At 46.4% G+C, this 21,392-nt stretch overlaps 1 protein-coding gene across 2 annotated transcripts; it reads left to right on the plus strand.

The window, feature by feature from the left end:
• The first annotated feature begins 234 nt into the window (after positions 1–234).
• Positions 235–7,396, plus strand: LOC123105762 (NAC domain-containing protein 105). 2 transcript variants are annotated; one of them, XM_044527908.1, is made up of 4 exons: positions 235–439; positions 4,387–4,572; positions 4,698–4,969; positions 6,462–7,396. In XM_044527908.1, the coding sequence occupies exons 2-4, from the start codon at positions 4,410–4,412 to the stop codon at positions 7,128–7,130; spliced, it is 1,104 nt and encodes a 367-aa protein (XP_044383843.1). In that variant the 5' UTR covers positions 235–439; positions 4,387–4,409; the 3' UTR covers positions 7,131–7,396. The 2 variants fall into 2 exon arrangements, with proteins under 2 accessions (XP_044383843.1, XP_044383842.1); XM_044527907.1 differs by lacking the exon at positions 235–439 and having other exon boundaries at positions 2,924–4,572.
• The last annotated feature ends 13,996 nt before the right edge of the window (positions 7,397–21,392 follow it).

Consider the following 21,392-nt stretch of genomic DNA (forward strand, 5'->3'; position numbering starts at 1 on the left):
ACAAAGAGACAAAGCTACGGCTAAGCTCATTCTGTTCCTTTTGTACTGCACTCTACAGTACACAGTGCCGGGAGAATGAGATCGAGTAGCAAAGAAGGGTCCGTGACGTCAGCTGTGGGCCCAGGAGGGTCCCACAGGCGCTCATTCCCCTCGCCCACGCGCGACGGAAAGGAAAGCCCGACCTCCCTTTTTTATACTCGCCACCTTCTCCCCCTCCTTTCTCCATTCTCTCATCCTGCCTGTATATACCTGCGAGCTCTCCTCGCCTCTCCTCCACCGCACCTCGATCTCATCAACCTGTTTAGTCTTCTTCTTCCCTACACACACAGGCTAGCCTGTTCCTGCCGATCACGAAAAATAGAGTCCATCGACCCTAGCTGGGAGAAGATCGAGGTCTGATCGATCTCTGTGATCTGGAGCACGCAGCTGATCATCTGAGGTGAGTGTGTATGCATATCAAGCTACTGGGTGATCAATCCGTCTACTTTGCGTGTTCATAGTTCGTCGATCTCCAATCTTTGTTTCTTCTTTTAATAATTTCCGTGGCGGTATACGTACTGGTGTGTGTGGTGTCTTTAGTTACCCTCTCTTCCCCTGGCCACTTTCCTCTTCACTTGGGGCTAATCGATTTTCTTCGTATTCGTTTTGATATCATATGCATATGTCGTCCAAGGTATACACATATCTCGCTGCAGTGGGTCTTGATGTGTATGGAACCAAAAGCTTCAGCTTATATCATGGGCGTTGATCTTCAAAAAACTGCATTCTGGTCCGAAGAAACACGGGGTATTTGGCCAGGGCAGTTAAATATTACTGAATTTGCACATACATGCTATTTGGAATTTTTGAGGTAGTTCCATATGATTAGTGTTCCACAATTTCACAATACATGTTGCTCCCTACATTACACCCATAGTTTTTCCATCATCAACTGAAGTTTTTACAATTTTTCCTAGAACTTGGCACTTCTGAAGATTATTTGTCATACTAAAACTAAGATACTCTCAGAACCAATAGATCCGGCCGTAGAGTTACGAGGTATGCAGCCAGCCCACTAGGTCCAATCCTCCGTGGTTGCAACCTAGGTGTCTTATTCTTCTAAATTAGAAATTAGTCCTGACAAGGTGCCCCCCTCCCCCCTAGATCCTTCATTATACAAGGTGGTCTAATTGATGTGCAAACATATACTTTTTACTGAACCATAATTTAGTATATATATTGCACAATCTGTATGCATTGACCATGATATACCTGTTCTTTTATTCTTGAATGAGAAAAGGCTATTCTGTTAGGATGGGCAGTCAATCTTGAAGGTGTATGGATTGAGGTCATACTAACGATCCAAGAAAAAATCATGTGTTTTAAATTAAAAAAATCTTATGTTAAAGTAAAATTGGTCTTTATATAGCATACATTTCAAATTAGAATTGGAGAATGTTTGCTTCATGCGATTACTTCAAGTGCATAAAATTCCCAAACATTCCATCTATGGAGAGTGTGCCGGCATTTTGATTCAACCAAGCATCCCTTTTTTTGTTAATGCTAAATAAAAATGTATATAAGGATACACCTAACATTTTAAATTTAAATATGCATACCTAAAGTTGACAGCATATATAGCCTGACAACTTATCATATACATGTACTAAATGAATTCAATTTTTTTTCACATGAAAAGGATGATAAATCATTTTTAAAGCATACACACAAGCATTTAACCACACATCTAGCACACTTTCAAACATGAATCATTGCACATACCTAAGGAAGCAACACACCCATCTTTGCTCCGCAACCCAACTTAGATTCTCTTTAATTAAGGTGGTAAGTGTTAAAATGTAAAAGTTACTTTGCAACATATCATAATAAGTTACTCCCTCCGATCCAAAAAAAAGTGTCCGAGCTTTGAACTAAGGTTAGTTCAACTTTAGTTCAAAGCCACGACACTTATTTTGAATCGGATGGAGTAGTATATATATGCATGTTTGGTTGGTTGCCGCAATTTTCCAAATAGCAATTGGACATGTCGTATGCCGTTAGGCTAATTTCGATGTTTTATGAGATTATTGGTGTGATACACTTCTTATAGAACATATTATGCTCTGCGTGCCACGGATAAAAAAATTGCTATTACCAATTCTTGCCCCATTTGTTACGGAAATTTTTATTATCACGCACACAAATACCCATATTACATTAATTTTGGTAAACAGTGGCAAACTTTTGCTCATGAACTCTACAACCTAAAGTCCCGTTCGGAGCGTAGGGATTTTCCCTAGTTCTTAAAAAAATGGAAGTGTTCATATTGAAATTCTTATGTTCCATCCAATGTCTTTCATAGATTGTTTTCTCATTTTTTTTTGTTTTCTCTTGATTTGAGAATTGGTTTGTAACCCTGTGTAAGGACTTGGTGGTTGCATGCGTCCTTGCTGGCTCTAGTTAGTAGTAGCAAATCATGTTATCTCGCAGTCATTTCAATCTTAACTAAAATTCCACGGGGCTCGTCCCCCGCTCGACTAGTTTTTTTCTCAATTCAGAGGGACAGAAAATATTGAAGAAGATCCGGTAGTGATGACCCCTCCTTCCCCTCTGTCTCTGATGCTCATATGCAAGATCGATGCGACAGTGAGTGATGCACCCCACAAGAGGCCAAAGGCGAAACACAGTGAATGATTGATCTCCCTCCCTGGACCTCATTCTTCTTGATCCACCCCACACTAGGGAGGGAAGGTACCATGCGTTCATGCATGCCCTAGCCCTACCTAGCCAGCACAAAGTCTCCCGGCCAGCCGGTAGTCCGGTACGGTGGGCACTGCAGACAACTGTTGAGCCGCAAGTTGCAAGAAGCTGCAGCAGCGAATATGAACGCATCTGGGCAGCAGAAGGGTCACCGCGCGCTGGGTGTGCCGTGGAATTCCTCGACAAAGGGACAGGGAGGTCAGAGGCCGTGCTACGGTGCAAGGGCCGGAGCCAACCGGTGGTCGTGTGCGCCCCCTGGCCGCTGCCGCCTTTTCCTCCGCTCTCTTTGCGTTCGCATGCTTTGGCTAGCTATCAGCCGGAGCACTCCACTGTCCACTCCACTCCAGTGAGTGGCTTTTTAGCCGCTTCTCCTTTGCGCTTTGCAGGCCTGATCCGAGAAAGAGCCTTCATTACCTCTCCTCCTTCTGGACCTCTCTTCGTCTCCGATCCTCACGTTTTTATTCCCGCTTGATCAATTTCCAGCCCCACACCTCGCCGTGCCAAGATTTAGTACAGCACATTTTCCCAATTCGCGTGCGCTCCGGCCTGGTGTGTGCTAGGGTCTGGTTGAGAACTAGCCATGCATGCATATGCATGCACCATCTTAGCTAGTTAGTTGTGCTTTGTTGCACCATTATTATATAGCAAGTGCTCTTGATCAGAGCAAACTAGCTACTCAATCGTACACTGATAGCTGGTTTGGAAAGAGGAAGCTAGCCTGTTTTGTATGCGCGTCAATTCTGTGGGAATGACTATATGTCTCCGTCGCTCTCGTTCCTCTGTATTTGCACTAGTCCAGATGCTAAATTGCAAGAAAACAAGAAAGCACAATAGATGTAGGTAGCATTTCTTTACAGGCCTCTGGCTCTGCATTGTGCTTGAGTTGTGTGCATTGCATTTCATGAGGGCTTTATGATCAATCGGGATGAGTAGGGAATCATTAACAGTTGCTGCTAACTAGCCTATGAGCTATTTTGTCTTAAACAATATACTGTGTTGATGTGATATAGTATATCGATATAGACACATTTCAGCTTTTTTCATTTCACTCCTCCCAAGTCCCAGTTAAGTTAGACCAGATCGACCACATCCTGCTGCCGCTATAATTCGCTGCTGACTATAGCCCACATGCCCTCTCATTCCACACTCCAACAGTCGACAGTATCATTCACAGGCCTGTAACTTTCCCACGTTTGTCTGAACCCTCCCTGCATGCTGCCCCTTGCATGCTCAGGCTTTGCCCCACGAGTACTAGTATATCATCATACGATAAACTGGAGTGCAGAACCCCCAACATGGCTCGATTAAATTTTACCAAAGCACTGAAACCCATACACTCACTCTCACATAGGAATACTATACTATACTTCAGTCTGTATGCTACTCATTCAGTACCGATCCACACCCACCAACTGTCAACACCACTGTTCCCTTCTGCTGCAACTTGAACCTCCCCTATCTGCAGGAACCTTTGCAGTAGGAGTATAAAGAAATGCAGGCTTGCATAGCATCGAATGATTCACGCGAGCACCTGCATGCTTCTTTGTTTACTACTAGTGCCAGTACTACTAGTACTCGCGAGCTATATCATTCGTAGGCCGATCGAGGAGTTGCTGAATTTTATGCACATCCAACCTATGCGCGCAGGTAGTGGTGGTGGTGTTGATCATATGGACTCCATGGAATCATGCGTCCCTCCTGGGTTCAGGTTCCACCCCACCGACGAGGAGCTCGTCGGCTACTACCTCCGCAAGAAGGTGGCCTCCCAGAAGATCGACCTCGACGTCATCCGCGACATTGATCTCTACCGCATCGAGCCATGGGATCTCACAGGTACCTTATCTCTACAACTCTTTTATACTCCATGGAGTATATGACCTGACATATGTCATGCATGCACATTGGTTCACAGTTCTTAGTCCTAATTTTTTGCTCAAATCTATCTGAATGTATTGAAGAGCACTGTGGCATCGGGTACGAGGAGCAGAACGAGTGGTACTTCTTCAGCTTCAAAGACCGCAAGTACCCGACGGGGACGAGGACGAACAGGGCGACCATGGCAGGGTTCTGGAAGGCGACGGGGAGGGACAAGGCGGTGCACGAGAGGAGCAGGCTCATCGGCATGAGAAAGACCCTCGTCTTCTACAAGGGCAGGGCGCCCAACGGACAGAAGACAGACTGGATCATGCACGAGTACCGCCTCGAGACTGACGAGAACGCGCCACCGCAGGCAAGCTACAAGCTCTCTACTCCTGTTACCATTTCCAACGCTCGTTTTGATCAAGGAAATGTAGAGTGTAAATTAGCTTTTACATTCCCAACCAAATGGTATTTTCAACTAGTTTACCACATTAAGAAGTTGGTAGGTCCACAGGAACCAACCAATATATGAATGTTACTCAAATAGATACTTTTTTTTGCGGGTGTACTCAAATAGATACTACTCCCTCCATTCCAAATTATTTGAATGTTTATGTGTGTCTTAGGTCAATCTTCTTTAAGTTTGACCAAGTCTAAATATAAAAAATAGTTTCATTAGATTCATCATGTAATATATTTTTATACTATGTATGGTGACTATTGTAGATATTAATTAGCAATCTTTTATAAACTTGATCAAACTTTAAAAAGTTTTACTTAGATCAAAGTTTGAGTTTTTAGTAATTTCGAACGGATTAAGAACTGTAGTTTAGATTCTAGCCTACAAATTAACTTTTTTTTCTTTTTTTCTTTCACCTAAACAAACTATATGAATACAAAAACAAGTAAGAAAAAGAACTTGGGTTGGGATACATTTGATCTTAGCCATCTGAAATCAGTAATCGATTTTATAATTTACATACAATATATGGTTGTGGACAAATATTACACTCACTAAAATTGTTGGTTTTTCATGCTTTTCACAAGGGAAAAGTGTGTGATATTTTTTATGTAAAATAAAACACAAATTTTCACTCGTGCATTTTACTTGACTTTTTAAGAATGGTTTTTTACTTTTAACATGAAATTCTATGACGATTGATTTAAATGCATCCTCAAAATATTATCACGAATATATTTGGCGCTTCGTACTCATGGGGAAAAAGAATAAGCACATACAAAAGAAAGCAGATCTTAAATCTTAATGACTTAATATAATCTGATAGACAAGGATTTTTATTGCTAAAGTAGCACTCACAAGTTTGCCCAGGCGCATGCATGTACTCTAACTCAAGCACAGAACCACTAATGGTCCATGGAGACAAACACATCACTAGTAGCAAAGCACCGGCAGCAAGATAAGCTCCTTTTTTGCGAGTCTTCCAAAGTCTTCTATTCTTCCTGATAAAGCTATGGATGTAGCCAGCATGTATCCGGTGTTGCCATCCTGACCATGCCACTTGCAAACACCTTTTTGGAGTTCTCCTTGAGAAATGCATGCGCATGCTGCATGCATGTACTGGTCTAGGGTTTCCATTGTGAACATTCTAGCACGCTCGTCCCATTGTTTACATCCTGTCTGCAACTAGCTAGGAGCCTAGGACTAGCACTACTCATGAAATGCATTGTAGAATGCCACAATCACTAGCAGAGAAAACCAAAGTTTCAGGACTCCACTACACAGTGGAGAGGTAGCTAACTTTAGTAGATTCCTTTCACTTGCAAATATTTTCAAAAAGGAATTTGCAAAGCTATTTCACATCCGGCAGCTAACTCTTGGTAGTGTCCATGTGTGTATACAGGAAGAAGGATGGGTGGTGTGCAGGGCGTTCAAGAAGAGGACGGCGTACCCGAACCGGGGCATGATGGAGAGATGGGGCTCAAACTACTCCTACAACGAGGTCAATGCCATGTCCGGCGCGCCGTTCCCGGACCCGAACATGGCGTCGACGTACGCGGCAGCGGCGCAGATGGGCAGGGGCGCGAGCTTCAAGGAGGAGGCGGAGCAGCTGGACGGGGCCGCCGCCCTGCTGCGATACACCTCCAGCCACCTAGTCGAGCTGCCGCAGCTCGAGAGCCCGTCCGCTCCGCTCCCGCGTAAGAAGGCCAGGGCGCCCGAGGAGGAGGAGGACGCCGCCTCCGGTGGCAGCAGGCGTCGACCTCGCAAGCACGCGCAGGCCGACAATGAGACCACCAAGGACTGGAGGGCGCTGGACAAATTCGTGGCGTCGCAGCTCAGCCCCGGCGGCGAGTGCGGTGCTCTGGAGGCAACGGCAGCGACCACGGCGGGTGCGGCAGCTGGCGCGAGCTCGCAGATGCAAGCGCAGCTGGACCGCGACGAGGACGATATGGCCGCATTGCTGTTCCTCAACAGCGACGGGAGGGATGAGATGGAGAGGTGGACGGGGTTGCTCGGCTCGGCCGGGGCCAGCGTCGACGGTGACCTCGGGATCTGCGTGTTTGATAAATGATGAAGAAAGGGCCGTGTCGATCGTGCGGGATGCGTGGATTATCCTTGATATAGCTGAAAGTTCATAATTTGTTGTCTCTTTTCTTCTCTGCTTCTTCTTTTATATATGTCCCCAAATGTGATGTTGTAACTTTATATATCTGTGCCTGTGCAGAGTCATAAGATGCATGGCATCGCTATGTGCTTGATATCCGCATTCATGTTTTTCAGATGATGGGTAACTTGTCTCATTGTCAAATGGCTTCATCCCCGAAGTTGGGTGGTACATAGCGAGTGGGGGCTTTTGGAGGCCGAGCTCCACGGAGCTCGTTTTCAAAATATGATTTTCCACTGCGTGAAAATTTTTGAAAATGTTTGTATACACTCTCACATATGTGTATTGCGTATGCGCAAAAATTCATAACCATATACTTTCACACGTGGCGTACAGAAAAAAGACAAAAACGTATTTCTAAAATGGGCCGCTTTTTTTTGTTGGGCCGGAATTTTGTCTTTTTTGTACAGCCTACAAAATACAAAAAATTCAAATGATTTTTTCACACGCGCATGCGGAAATCTAATAAGTTTCTATGGAATTTTTTTGAATATATTTGAAACTTTGAAATATGACTTTTGATTTTTTTTTCAAAAATACCGAGCTCCCTGGAGCTCGGCCTCCGTTGGCACTTTCCGGGTACATAGCACGCTAGCTACCTCAATTATGTCTGAGCCCTACAATGCGAATCCAACGGCTACCATCCTCCAGCACCTACACTTCTTCCTCACGTATCTTCCTCCCATAGACCCGCTCCCGGCCACCGTGGTCGGCAACCACTACCGTGCGCCGTCCCGCCATGTCCGACCCGAAATGTCCCCACTACGTTGACGCCGCCCTCGGCCTACCTCTAACTGAACACATCAACCTTCGAGTACCCTCCACCGCCGTTGTCGCGCCACTCCGGGCACGGGCTCGTCGGTGTCCCATGCCTCGTTGTTAGGGAAATAAATGATGCACCGGTGTTTGTGGTGCTACCGGTGCACCGGACCTCCGTACCACATTTTAAAATGTTCCAAAAATATGAAAAAAATTGAACACAATCACACAACATCAATATTTGTTGTTGCAAAAGTTCAAATAACAAGAGCACCAGATACGTTTTGCACTCGATGCGGCCTCCACATCTCCACCTTGGGGCTTCATGCAATGCCGCAAATTAAAATAGGGTTTTATCATTTATGCCACTAGTTGTGTCTCACTACTCAGTTTTGCCATTAGAAATTACAGCTGCTCAAAAATATCATCGATCCATGAGAAGTTTTCTCAAAAATGCCATCGTTCCATTAGATGTTTGCTCAGAAATGCCATTAGACATCGTTATTGTCAGGTCAAACTCGTTGACCATGTTATATGACAAAAATAACCCTATACCCACATGTCAGCTCTCTCTATCTCACAATGATAAGTGTGGACCCCACTTGTTTGGAGTAAGCAAGCGAATAATTTTAGAGAAAATAAGAACGCTATTGGGATCAAGTGGGACCCACACTTTGATATGACAATCATTATGACATGGCAAACGAGATTTGATATGACAAATGGTGTCGAGTGGCATTTTTGAGCATGCACCTAAGGAAGCGATAGCATTTTTTAGCAGTTGAAATTCCTAGTGGCAAAACTTAGTGAGTGACAACCAATGGCATAAATGATAAAAACCTATTAAAACTGGACCCAAATAGCTGGTGTTCGATCACTAGGGGACTGCTCCTACTAGCTCTCAACGGTCGTTTCTAGTGGGCCCAGTTAACTTTTTTCATTCAAAATTGCCATGTTAAAACTTTAAAACAAAAAAAAGATGAGTGATTTACATTTTTTTGCCATGCTAAACTTTAGAACTTTCATTTTCTAGATAAAAATTGCCATGAACAAAAAATATGCACAAATTTATAAAAATGTCATGCTTTGAAAAAATGTGAAAATTGTCATGCTACTTTATAAAATTGACATCCTCTAGATAAAATATTTTACCTATATAAGCCCCCAAAAATACTTCCATAAAATAAAAAATAAAAAATAACATCCACTTTATACTAAAAATGTCATGTCAACAATAATAAAAGTGACATGCTCTCAATAATAAAACTTCCACCAGCTAATAATAAAACTACCATCCGCCTAATAATAAAAATGTCATGCTCTTAATAATGAAAATTTCATGCTCTTATCATAAAACGCCATCCTATTGACAAATAAAAAGTATTTTATGTTACTAAATAAAAATACAGTTTCTCTTAATAATAAAACTGTCATCCTCTTAATAAAAAAATAACATATTAATACTCCCTCCGCCCTATATTAATTTTCACTCAAATGGACGTATTTAGCACTGAAATACAGCTAAATACATCTGTTTGAGCAACAATTATATGGGAGAGAGGGAGTAATTATTAAAATGGCATGGTCTTAATAAGAAAATGTCGTGGGGGTATTAAAAAGACATAGAAGTTTCCATGCTACATATAATAAAAAATGCATATGACAAGTTTATAACAAACAAATCCACTAAAAAGTATGGATTTTTTTCTTTTAAAATGGAAAATGGATTTTTCCAAATGAAAAATAATTTAAAAACAAATTAACTTAGATACATAATAGGTGTTGAGTGCTCGGGGTGTTCACAAACACATCTCTAGTCCAACTGGTGAGTGTGCATGGTTAACTAAAAAAATTTGAAGAAAAAAAAGGACATTCGCCTGGAGATCAGTTATAGCGAACACTTCCATAGACCTAGTGTGGCGTCGGATTTTCCCCAAGATCCATGCGGCCCAGATCAAACGGCGGGAAGGGCGTTCACCAGCATAGCCTCCTGGCGGTAGTTCGCCAATTAGCATTGCCGCTAAAATTTGGATTTTCAGGCAACAGATGTGAAGGAAATATGCCCTAGAGGCAATAATAAATTTATTATTTATTTTCTTATATCATGATAAATATTTATTATTCATGCTAGAATTGTATTAACCGGAAACATAATAGATGTGTGAATACATAGACAAACAGAGTGTCACTAGTATGCCTCTACTTGACTAGCTCGTTGATCAAAGATGGTTATGTTTCCTAACAATAGGCATGAGTTGTCATTTGATTAACGGGATCACATCATTAGGAGAATGATGTGATTGACTTGACCCATTCCGTTAGCTTAGCACTTGATCGTTTAGTTTGTTGCTATTGCTTTCTTCATAACTTATACATGTTTCTATGACTATGAGATTATGCAACTCCCGTTTACCGGAGGAACACTTTGTGTGCTACCAAACGTCACAACGTAACTGGGTGATTATAAAGGTGCTCTACAGGTGTCTCCGAAGGTACTTGTTGGGTTAGCGTATTTCGAGATTAGGATTTGTCACTTCGATTGTCGAAGAGGTATCTCTGAGCCTTTTCGGTAATGCACATCACATAAGCCTTGCAAGCATTGCAACTAATGAGTTAGTTGTGAGATGATGTATTACAACGAGTAAAGAGACTTGCCGGTAACGAGATTGAACTAGGTATTGGAATACCGACGATCGAAGCTCGGGCAAGTAACATACCGATGACAAAGGGAACAACGTATGTTGTTATGCGGTTTGACCGATAAAGATCTTTCTAGAATATGTAGGAGCCAATATGAGCATCTAGGTTCCGCTATTGGTTATAGACCGGAGACGTGTCTCGGTCATGTATACATAGTTCTCGAACCCGTAGGGTCCGCATGCTTAAAGTTCGGTGACGATCGTAATTAGGGTTTTGGTGTTTTGGTGTACCGAAGGTTGTTCAGAGTCCCAGATGTGATCACGGACATGACGAGGAGTCCCGAAATGGTCGAGACATAAAGATTAATATATTGGAAGCCTATATTTGGATATCGGAATCGTTCCGGGTGAAATCAGGATTTTACCGGAGTACCGTGGGGTTACCGGAACCCCCCGGGGGTTAATGGGCCTACATGGGCCCTAAGGGAGAAGAGGAGGGCCGGCCAAGGCAGGCCGCGCGCCCCCTCCCCCCTCTAGTCCGAATAGGACAAGGAAGGGGGGCGGCGCCCCCATTTCCTCTTTCCCCCTTCCCCTTTCCTTCTCCAACAAGGCAAGATGGGAGTAGGACTCCTCCAGGCGCACCCCTAGGGGCCGACCGCACCTCCCCCCTCCCTCCTTTATATACGGGGGCAAGGGGGCACCCCATTACACACAAGTTGATCTTCGTGATCGTTCCTTTGCCGTGTGCGGTGCCCCCTTCCACCATATTCCACCTCGGTCATATCGTACCGGTGCTTAGGCGAAGCCCTGCGTCGGTAGAACATCATCACCGTCATCACGCCGTCGTGCTGACGAAACTCTCCCTCAACACTCGGCTGGATCGGAGCTCGAGGGACATCGCCGAGTTGAACGTGTGCAGAACTCGGAGGTACCGTACGTTCGGTACTTGGATCGGTCGGATCGGGAAGACGTACGACTACTTCCTCTATGTTGTGTCAACGCTTCCGTTGCCGGTCTACGAGGGTACGTAGACTACACTCTCCCCTCTCGTTGCTATGCATCACCATGATCTTGCGTGTGCGTAGGAAATTTTTTGAAATTACTACGTTCCCCAACAGTGGCATCCGAGCCAGGTTTTATGCGTTGATGTTATATGCACGAGTAGAACACAAGTGAGTTGTGGGCGATATAAGTCATACTGCTTACCAGCATGTCATACTTTGGTTCGGCGGTATTGTTGGATGAAGCGGCCCGGACCGACATTATGCGTACGCTTATGCGAGACTGGTTCTACCGACGTGCTTTGTGATGAAGCTATGTACCTAGGATAGGGGCATGGACCTGTCCTAAGTACCCTACCCAAGGACATCCCTAGAAGAAGTCACCTTTCAATCGACTTGGAGGTATCCCACTCGACACATTCAAGACACTCGACCACGAAGCGATCACTCGACCGAATTGCAACCACTCGACTGCCAGGAGATCTAAAGTCACCCTGCACGCAAACGGTCGATCATTAAGTAGCTTTTATGGTCATCATAGCACTTTATTAGGGGCGTTACCAGTAACCCCCAGTCTTAATGTATTTTAAACCTTGCATTACTGAGGGCTAGAGGGGCCTGGCGAACTCTATATAAGCCACCCCCCTCCTCAGTATCAAGGGTTGGCACCCCTGTTATTCATACACACATAATTCAGTCGACCGCCTCCGGGCACCGAGACGTAGGGCTGTTACTTCCTCCGAGAAGGGCCTGAACTCGTAATCCTCGTGTGCTTACAACTCCTCCATAGCTAAGATCTAGCCTCTCCATACATACCCCCTACATCATTGTCAGAGTTAGAACCACGACAGTTGGCGCCCACCATGGGGCCAGGAGTCTTAGCGCCTAGTTTGAGAAGTTGCGATTTTTTCCGATCTCCTTGATCATGGTTTCGGGCGGAGCTTTGGTGGAGGGCCGCAAGATCCGTCTCGGCGCGCTCACGTTCATCGTCGATGACTCCGCTTGGCTTCAGGAGGCTCCACTCAACGTCGACGCGCTCCCCGTCCGCGGGGCGACACACTTTCGCACATGCGTCCGTGGTGTCCTCCTGCGGCAGTCGTCGACCCAGTATCGGTCGGCTCCCGTGGCATCTCCCCGCCCTGTTTCTCGCCGGCGCAAGCGCTCCGGTCGGTCGAGGCTTCAGAGGTGGGTGAGGCATGCAGTGGCCCGCCAGTCGGCCACCCCACAAGTCGCGGCAATCGAGCCCGACGAATCCCTCTATGGCCTGTTCGACCTGTCGACTGGCTCCGCAGAGACCGCATCCGAATGCGACAACAGTGACCCAGCTACAGAGGTTCTGGTGATTGATGGGCCACACAGTCCTCCCGATTTCCCCCGCGCTGACGGAGGCGCAGATGGGGGCGACCCGTCGCGTCCTCACGAGGAGTATCTCTCTGAGCCTCTCACGTCGTTGAAGCGGGAGGAGCTTCGCCGCCGGAACATGGATGCACTCCACACTCCTATCGTTGGAGAAACCCCCGAGGCCCGAGCCTTGGAGGACGCGCGCTTGGCTAACTTGGCCGAGCGCACTCGACTGGAGAATCTCCAGTGAATACTCGACGAGCGAGCGCGTCAACGGGCTCCAGAATCCAGTCGACGTAAACTCTTTCCACTCCCGCAGGTATATCGTACTCCGATTCAGAACTTGGCGGCTGCGGCCCGTATAGCAGAGTCGATTCAGCCTTCCCAGTCAGAGGCTGGCAGAGGCTTGTTGCAAATCAGAGCGTTGCTCCGGGCAGCGGGAGACCAAAATTCCGCTGTTTCTCAGTCACGGAACAGGATCCACAGTCGATCCGTTGCAGCGGATACAGTCCAGTCGGCTCACAGCCCAAGATCACCTCCGAGGCGTGAGGGACATGGAGACCGGCGTGATCAGTACAGAAGGAATGAGCAGTATGATCACTGATTCGATCGTGATGATCGACATCGAGTGCCAACCCCTCCCCCAAGGAGTGGATCATATGTGCCTCGACAGCAGGTTGACAGACACCCTCATAGTGTTGGGCGGAGAATTCCAGTCGACCCCAGGGAACCAGGCTTTGATGCGAGATCCATTCTCGTTCAAGGTTTGGTCGATAGGAATAGAGCTCACCGAGAAGGCCACGACAGAGATGTTCCTACCAGTAGCAGAGTACATGTTTCAGGGCCGGAGTGTTTCAGTCGAGCTATTAGAGCCGCTGTAATTCCTCCCAACTTCAGGTTGGCGACTGGAGTTAGTAAGTTCACCGGTGAGTCCAAGCCCGATACTTGGCTCGAAGATTATCGAGTGGCTGTCCAGATTGGCGGTGGGAACGATGAGGTAGCCATGAAGCACCTGCCTCTCATGTTAGAAGGCTCGGCCAGAGCGTGGCTGAATCAGTTAGCACCCAGCAGCATTTACACTTGGGAGGATCTCTCCCGAGTGTTTGTCACCACATTTGAAGGAACATGCAAGCGACCTGCAGGCCTTACGGAATTGCGGTCTTGCGTGCAGAAACCGAATGAAACTCTTAGGGATTACATCTAGAGGTGGATCACATTGCATCACACAGTTGAAAATGTACCAGATCATCAAGCAGTTTGTGCCTTTAAAGAAGGTGTTAAGTACAGAGAATTGAATCTGAAGTTCGGTCGAACCAGAGAGATGTCTCTGAATCAGATGATGGAGATTGCCACCAAATACGCTAATGGTGAAGATGAGGATCGACTCCGGAGTGGCAAGCATAAAGCAGTCTCCCAGGAAACCGGAGGAAATTCCAGTCGAAAACAGAAGCGGAAAGCCGAGCCAGCCGCTCCTGGGGAGGCCCTGGCCGTAACCCAGGGAAAATTTAAGGGAAAACCCAAAGGACCTTGGAACCCCAAGAAAGTTAAAGACCAAGATGTAAATGGTGTTTTGGATCTACCGTGTCACATCCACACCAAGAAAGATGAAGAGGGTAAACTCATTTACCCAAAGCATACCACTCGACAGTGTCGGCTTCTGATCCAGCAGTTTCAGGGCAAGCAGTCCAAAGATAAGGAAAAGGAGTCGGACAAAGTTGAGGACAAGGAAGATAGTGACGATGGGTACCCCAGGTCAATTCCACCCTGATGATTTTTGCTGATATTGAGAGCAAAAGTCGACTGAAGGTTATTAACCGTGAGGTAAATATGGTTGCTCCGGCAACACCCAATTATCTGAAGTGGTCCCAGACTGCCATCATATTCGAACAGTCTGATCACCCTACGCACATTGCCACCCCTGGGAGGCAAGCTCTGGTGGTCGACCCAGTTGTCGAAGGCACTCGACTGACCAAAGTCCTGATGGATGGAGGCAGCGGTTTGAACATACTGCATGCAGAAACATTGAAAGGGATGGGCATTCCGATGTCCAGGCTCAGCACAAGTAACATGAGTTTCCATGGAGTCATTCCTGGGAAGAAAGCCGAGTCACTTGGCCAAATTGCTCTTGATGTGGTTTTCGGTGATTCCAAGAATTACCGCAAGGAAAAGTTGACATTCAAAGTTCTGGATTTCCAAAGTGCTTATCACGCTATTTTGGGCAGGCCAGCTTATGCACGCTTCATGGCTTGACCATGTTATGTGTATCTCAAATTGAAGATGCCTGGTCCCAAAGGTGTGATCACTGTTACAGGCAATCGGAAGAAAGCAGAAGAGTGTTTTCAGAAAGGCTCAAAGATTGCTGACGCTCAGATGGCGGTGGTCGAGCTGCAAGAGTATCAGAAGACTGTAGATCCGAGTGAGTTGCTACGAGCTAAGAAGCCTGCTTCAGAATCAGCTTTTCAGTCGTCCGGTGAAACGAAGGCAGTTCACATTCACCCGACCGATCCAAATGCTGCTCCGACTCACATCTCAACGACGGTCGACTCCAAATAGGAAGAAGCGCTTATCCAGTTCCTTCGTGAGAACTGGGACACCTTCGCATGGAAGCCTGCTGACATGCCTGGAGTTCCCAGGGGGCTGGCTGAGCACCGTCTACGAGTCAACCCAAAATTTAAACCTATGAAAGAACATCTTCGACGGCCCGCCGTCCAGAAGATGAAGGCCATTGGCGAGGAGGTGGCTCGGCTCTTAGCAGCGGAGTTCATCCGAGAAATTTACCACTCCGAGTGGCTCGCCAATGTTGTCATGGTCCCCAAGAAGGACAAGTTACTTCGCATGTGCATTGATTTCAAGCATATCAATCGGGCCTGCCCAAAAGATCATTTTCCTCTCCCTCGCATCGACCAGATAGTCGACTCGACTGCGGGATGTGAGCGTTTGTCTTTCCTAGACGCCTATTCCGGATACCATCAGATCCGTCTGTACGGGACCGACGAGATCAAAACAGCTTTCATCACTCCATTCGGGTGCTTCTGTTATGTCACCATGCCGTTCGGCCTCAAGAATGCCGGAGCCACGTTCATGAGGATGATTCAGAAGTGTTTGCTCACTCAAATCAGTCGGAATGTGGAGGCATACATGGATGATATTGTGGTCAAGTCACAGAAGGATTCTGACCTGCTGACTGACCTTGCTGAAACCTTTGCCAACCTCAGGAGGTATGATATCAAGCTCAATCCCTCAAAGTGCACGTTCGGAGTTCCAGGTGGGAAGTTACTCGGTTTTCTCGTTTCCGAACGGGGAATCGACGCCAATCCTAAAAAAATTGGTACTATACTCCGGATGAAACGTCATGTGCGTGTGCATGACGTCCAGAAGCTTACAGGATGCTTGGCCGCTTTAAGTCGATTCATCTCTCGCCTCGGTGAAAAGGCATTGCCTCTTTACCGACTGATGAAGAAGTTCGACAAGTTCGAGTGGACTCCAGAAGCTGATGCAGCGTTTACAGAGCTCAAAGCTCTGCTCTCCACCCAGCCGGTGCTTGCTGCCCCAATCAGCAAGGAGCCTTTGCTGATTTACATTGCAGCCACAGGACAAGTTGTCAGTACAGTACTTACAGTCGAGCGGGAAGAAGAAGGAAAGGCCTTCAAAGTTCAGCGCCCAGTATATTATGTTTCTGAAGTTTTGACTCCTTCAAAGCAAAGATATCCTCATTACCAGAAGCTTGTATATGGGATTTATATGACCACAAAGAAGGTTGCACATTACTTCTCTGATCATTCCATTACAGTCGTCAGCGACGCTCCACTATCAGAGATTTTGCACAACAGAGATGCAACTGGCCGAGTGGCCAAATGGGCGATTGAACTCCTTCCCCTAGATATCAAGTTTGAGGCTCTACGCAGATTTGGTAACTGCAAGTCAGTCGGGCCGGAGTAATTACCGTCGAGCATGACGAACAGCTTCTTGGCGAGTCCACCGAGATAAGCCTCCAGATCGTTCCTCTTCCCCGCCAGTTCACTTGCCTTGTCATTCAAAGCTATATTGCCATTCTTCAGACGGCTGACCTCTCGATTAGCCGCGTCGAGAGCAGTTTTCAGCCTAGAGTTTTCCTTTTCAAGAGTACCGACTGAAGCCAGTTTTTCTTCAGCAAGCTTCGTTTTGTTCAGGGCCTCCTTCTGCGCTTCGGCAAGGTCTTGATCCTTCTTCTTCAGAGCCTCCTCCATTTTGTCTGTGAAACAGCAAGTGAGATCAACATTGAGGACGGCCAGAAAGAAAGGACAGTCGACAAAAGCTCACCAGCCATACCTTTTGCTTCGTCCCTCGCCTTCTGCAAGTTCTCCTGAGCAAGCTTCAAGTCAAGGTTCAGCTGGATCTGTTTGTTCTCCAAATCAGTGTAGCGAGCCACAAGTTCGCAAGATTTCTGCAAAAAATCAGTCGACAGACATCCAAGATAAGTTGCTTCCGAGTAACCAAGAGACAATGATGGCGTTTCTAAGACTATAGCCGAATCAAAAACATTCGACAGTAGTCTCGGGGACTACACCCACTGGGTGCACTCAGCGTGCCCCCACTGGTTCGACCAAAAAAAATCGACTGCCCGCAGCCGACCATGTACAGTTCCATTCGACATGGCCTGACCAGACCGAGTGAAGAAGTTCAGCTAAAGCAACACAATATAAAGACTACAGTCGACTGCCAGCAGTCCACCGTAGTCTCGGGGACTACACCTAGTGGGTGCACTTAGCGTGCCCCCACTCGTCAAAAAGATTAATAGACACACCCAGTGGGCGTACAGATATAAAGAGCTCCGGAAAAAAGGATGAGGAGGCAGAGAGAATCCATGATCGATATGGGTGGCGAGGAGGACGCACTCACCATCAAGAGGCTGGGGTTCGACTTCTTTCCCCGGGAGGCGCGCAGATTCGTGGGGAATGAATCCCCCTCGACCAGATCATCGAGATCATCCTGCCGAATCACCAACGGCATCCAGTCGCCGTGGATCCAATCCTTGGGCAGAGCAGTCCTCGAGGAAGATCCGCCCCGAGCGGACTTCTTCCCCTTCCCCTGCACCGCCGCCTTCTTCGCGCGCTCCAGAGCCGACGTCTTCTCCTTCACCATCGTCGCCGGCGAAGCTCGAACAGACCTACGGCACCAAGGTGGGAGCGGAGGTGGCGGAGGATCTTGTGAAGGAAGGGGGAAAAGTGAAGGCGCACTATTCGGGGATCCCGAGCCGGCAGCTTATAAGAGGTAGCTTCTGAGTGGCTGACTGGTAGGCCCAGGCAATCCCGTCAAATCCCGCAACAGGCGCGCGCACGGTACGTGGCAAAAAAGGTGGCGCGGGGATCGAGGAGCTTTCGTCCTATCCCATCCGATTGCTGCGGCCACCCCCGTCCCGCGCGCTTCCCGAAATTCAAATCCCGCAAAATCCGCGGGCCGCAGAACAACTCGTCAAACAGAAGATCCCTTTCACACTGTCACTCGAAACTTCACAAGTAAAGAAATTCACTCGACAAGAGGCCAAGAATGGATCAAGGCGACTGAAAGAAGTTGACGACATCATCCGTGACAATTGATCCAAAACAAGACATTCATATAACATGAAGAATCAGTCGGAAAGATCCCCAACTCCTTCCCCACTCGAACCTCGATCCATTCGGGGGCTAATGATGAAGCTATGTACCTAGGATAGGGGCATGGACCTGTCCTAAGTACCCTACCCAAGGACATCCCTAGAAGAAGTCACATTTCAATCGACTTGGAGGTATCCCACTCGACACATTCAAGACACTCGACCACGAAGCGATCACTCGACCGAATTCCAACCACTCGACTACCAGGAGATCTAAAGTCACCCTGCACGCAAATGGTCGGTCATTAAGTAGCTTTTATGGTCATCATAGCACTTTATTAGGGGCGTTACCAGCAACCCTCAGTCTTAATGTATTTTAAACCTTGCATTACTAAGGGCTAGAGGGGCCTGGCGAACTCTATATAAGCCACCCCCTCCTCAGTATCAAGGGTTGGCACCCATGTTATTCATACACACATAATTTAGTCGACCGCCTCCGGGCACCGAGACGTAGGGCTGTTACTTCCTCCGAGAAGGGCCTGAACTCGTAATCCTCGTGTGCTTACAACTCCTCCATAGCTAAGATCTAGCCTCTCCATACATACCCCCTACATCACTGTCAGAGTTAGAACCACAACACTTTGCACACTGGTGGCTGGCGGGTATCAGTTTCTCCAACTTTAGTTGAATCGAGTGTGGCTACGCCCGGTCCTTGCGAAGGTTAAAACAGCACCAACTTGACAAACTATCGTTGTGGGTTTGATGCGTAGGTAAAAACGGTTCTTGCTAAGCCCATAGGAGCCACGTAAAACTTGCAACAACAAAGTAGAGGACGTCTAACTTGTTTTTGCAGGGCATGTTGTGATGTGATATGGTCAAGACATGATGCTAAATTTTATTGTATGAGATGATCATGTTTTGTAACCGAGTTATCGGCAACTGGCAGGAGCCATATGGTTGTCTCTTTATTGTATGCAATGCAATCGCGCTGTAATGCTTTACTTTATCACTAAGCAGTAGCGATAGTCGTGGAAGCATAAGATTGGCGAGACGACAATGATGCTACGATGGAGATCAAGGTGTCGCGCCGGTGACGATGGTGATCATGACGGTACTTCGGAGATGGAGATCACAAGTACAAGATGATGATGGCCATATCATATCACTTATATTGATTGCATGTGATGTTCATCTTTTATGCATCTTATCTTGCTTTGATTGACGGTAGCATTATAAGATGATCTCTCAATAAATTTCAAGATAAAAGTGTTCTCACTGAGTATAAACCGTTGTCAAAGTTCGTCGTGCCCAGACACCACGTGATGATCGGGTGTGATAAGCTCTACGTCCATCTACAATATGTGCAAGCCAGTTTTGCACACGCAGAATACCCAGGTTAAACTTGACGAGCCTAGCATATGCAGATATGGCCTCGGAACACTGAGACCGAAAGGTCGAGCGTGAATCATATAGTAGATATGATCAACATATTGATGTTCACCATTGAAAGCTACTCCATTTCACGTGATGATCGGTTATGGTTTATTTGATTTGGATCACGTGATCACTTAGAAGATTAGAGGGATGTCTTTCTAAGTGGGAGTTCTTAAGTAATATGATTAATTGAACTTAAATTTATCATGAACTTAGTACCTGATAGTATCTTGCTTGTCTATGTTTGATTGTAGATAGATGGCCCGTGTTGTTGTTCCGTTGAATTTTAATGCGTTCCTTGAGAAAGCAAAGTTGAAAGATGATGGTAGCAATTACACGGACTGGGTCCGTAACTTGAGGATTATCCTCATTGCTGCACAGAAGAATTACGTCCTGGAAGCACCGCTGGGTGCCAGGCCTGCTGCTGGAGCAACACCAGATGTTATGAACGTCTGGCAGAGCAAAGCTGATGACTACTCGATAGTTCAGTGTGCCATGCTTTACGGCTTAGAATCGGGACTTCAACGATGTTTTGAACGTCATGGAGCATATGAGATGTTCGAGGAGTTGAAGTTAATATTTCAAGCAAATGCCCGGATTGAGAGATATGAAGTCTCCAATAAGTTCTATAGCTGCAAGATGGAGGAGAATAGTTCGGTCAGTGAACATATACTCAAAATGTCTGGGTATCATAATCACTTGACTCAACTGGGAGTTAATCTTCCTCTTGATAGTGTCATTGAAAGAGTTCTTCAATCACTGCCACCAAGCTACAAGAGCTTCTGATGAACTATAACATGCAAGGGATGGATAAGACGATTCCCGAGCTCTTCACAATGCTAAAGGCTGCGGAGGTAGAAATCAAGAAGCAGCATCAAGTGTTGATGGTCAACAAGACCGCCAGTTTCAAGAAAAAGGGCAAAGGGAAGAAGAAGAAGAAGAACATCAAGCAAGTTGCTGCTCAGGAGAAGAAACTCAAATCTGGACCTAAGCCTGAAACTGAGTGCTTCTACTGCAAGCAGACTAGACACTTGAAGCGGAACTGCCCCAAGTATTTGGCGGATAAGAAGGATGGCAAGGTGAACAAAGGTATATGTGATATACATGTTATTGATGTGTACCTTACTAGAGCTCGCAGTAGCACCTGAGTATTTGATACTGGTTCTGTTGCTAATATTTGCAACTCGAAACAGGGACTACGGATTAAGCGAACACTGGCGAAGGACGAGGTGACGATGCGCATGGGAAATGGTTCCAAAGTCGATGTGATCGCAGTCGGCATGCTACCTCTACATCTACCTTCGGGATTAGTATTAGACCTAAATAATTGTTATTTGGTGCCAGCGTTGAGCATGAACATTATATCTGGATCTTGTTTGATGCGAGACGGTTATTCATTTAAATCAGAGAATAATGGTTGTTC

The sequence above is a fragment of the Triticum aestivum genome, chromosome 5A, assembly GCF_018294505.1.
Source record: "Triticum aestivum cultivar Chinese Spring chromosome 5A, IWGSC CS RefSeq v2.1, whole genome shotgun sequence".
Lineage (NCBI taxonomy): Eukaryota > Viridiplantae > Streptophyta > Magnoliopsida > Poales > Poaceae > Triticum > Triticum aestivum.

Coding starts and splice junctions, on each gene's coding strand:
- LOC123105762 (XM_044527907.1), top strand. CDS start 4,254: ATGATTCACGCGAGCACCTGCATGCTTCTTTGTTTACTACTAGTGCCA. Junction 4,573..4,697: donor CGAGCCATGGGATCTCACAG/GTACCTTATCTC, acceptor AATGTATTGAAG/AGCACTGTGGCATCGGGTAC. Junction 4,970..6,461: donor ACGAGAACGCGCCACCGCAG/GCAAGCTACAAG, acceptor GTGTGTATACAG/GAAGAAGGATGGGTGGTGTG.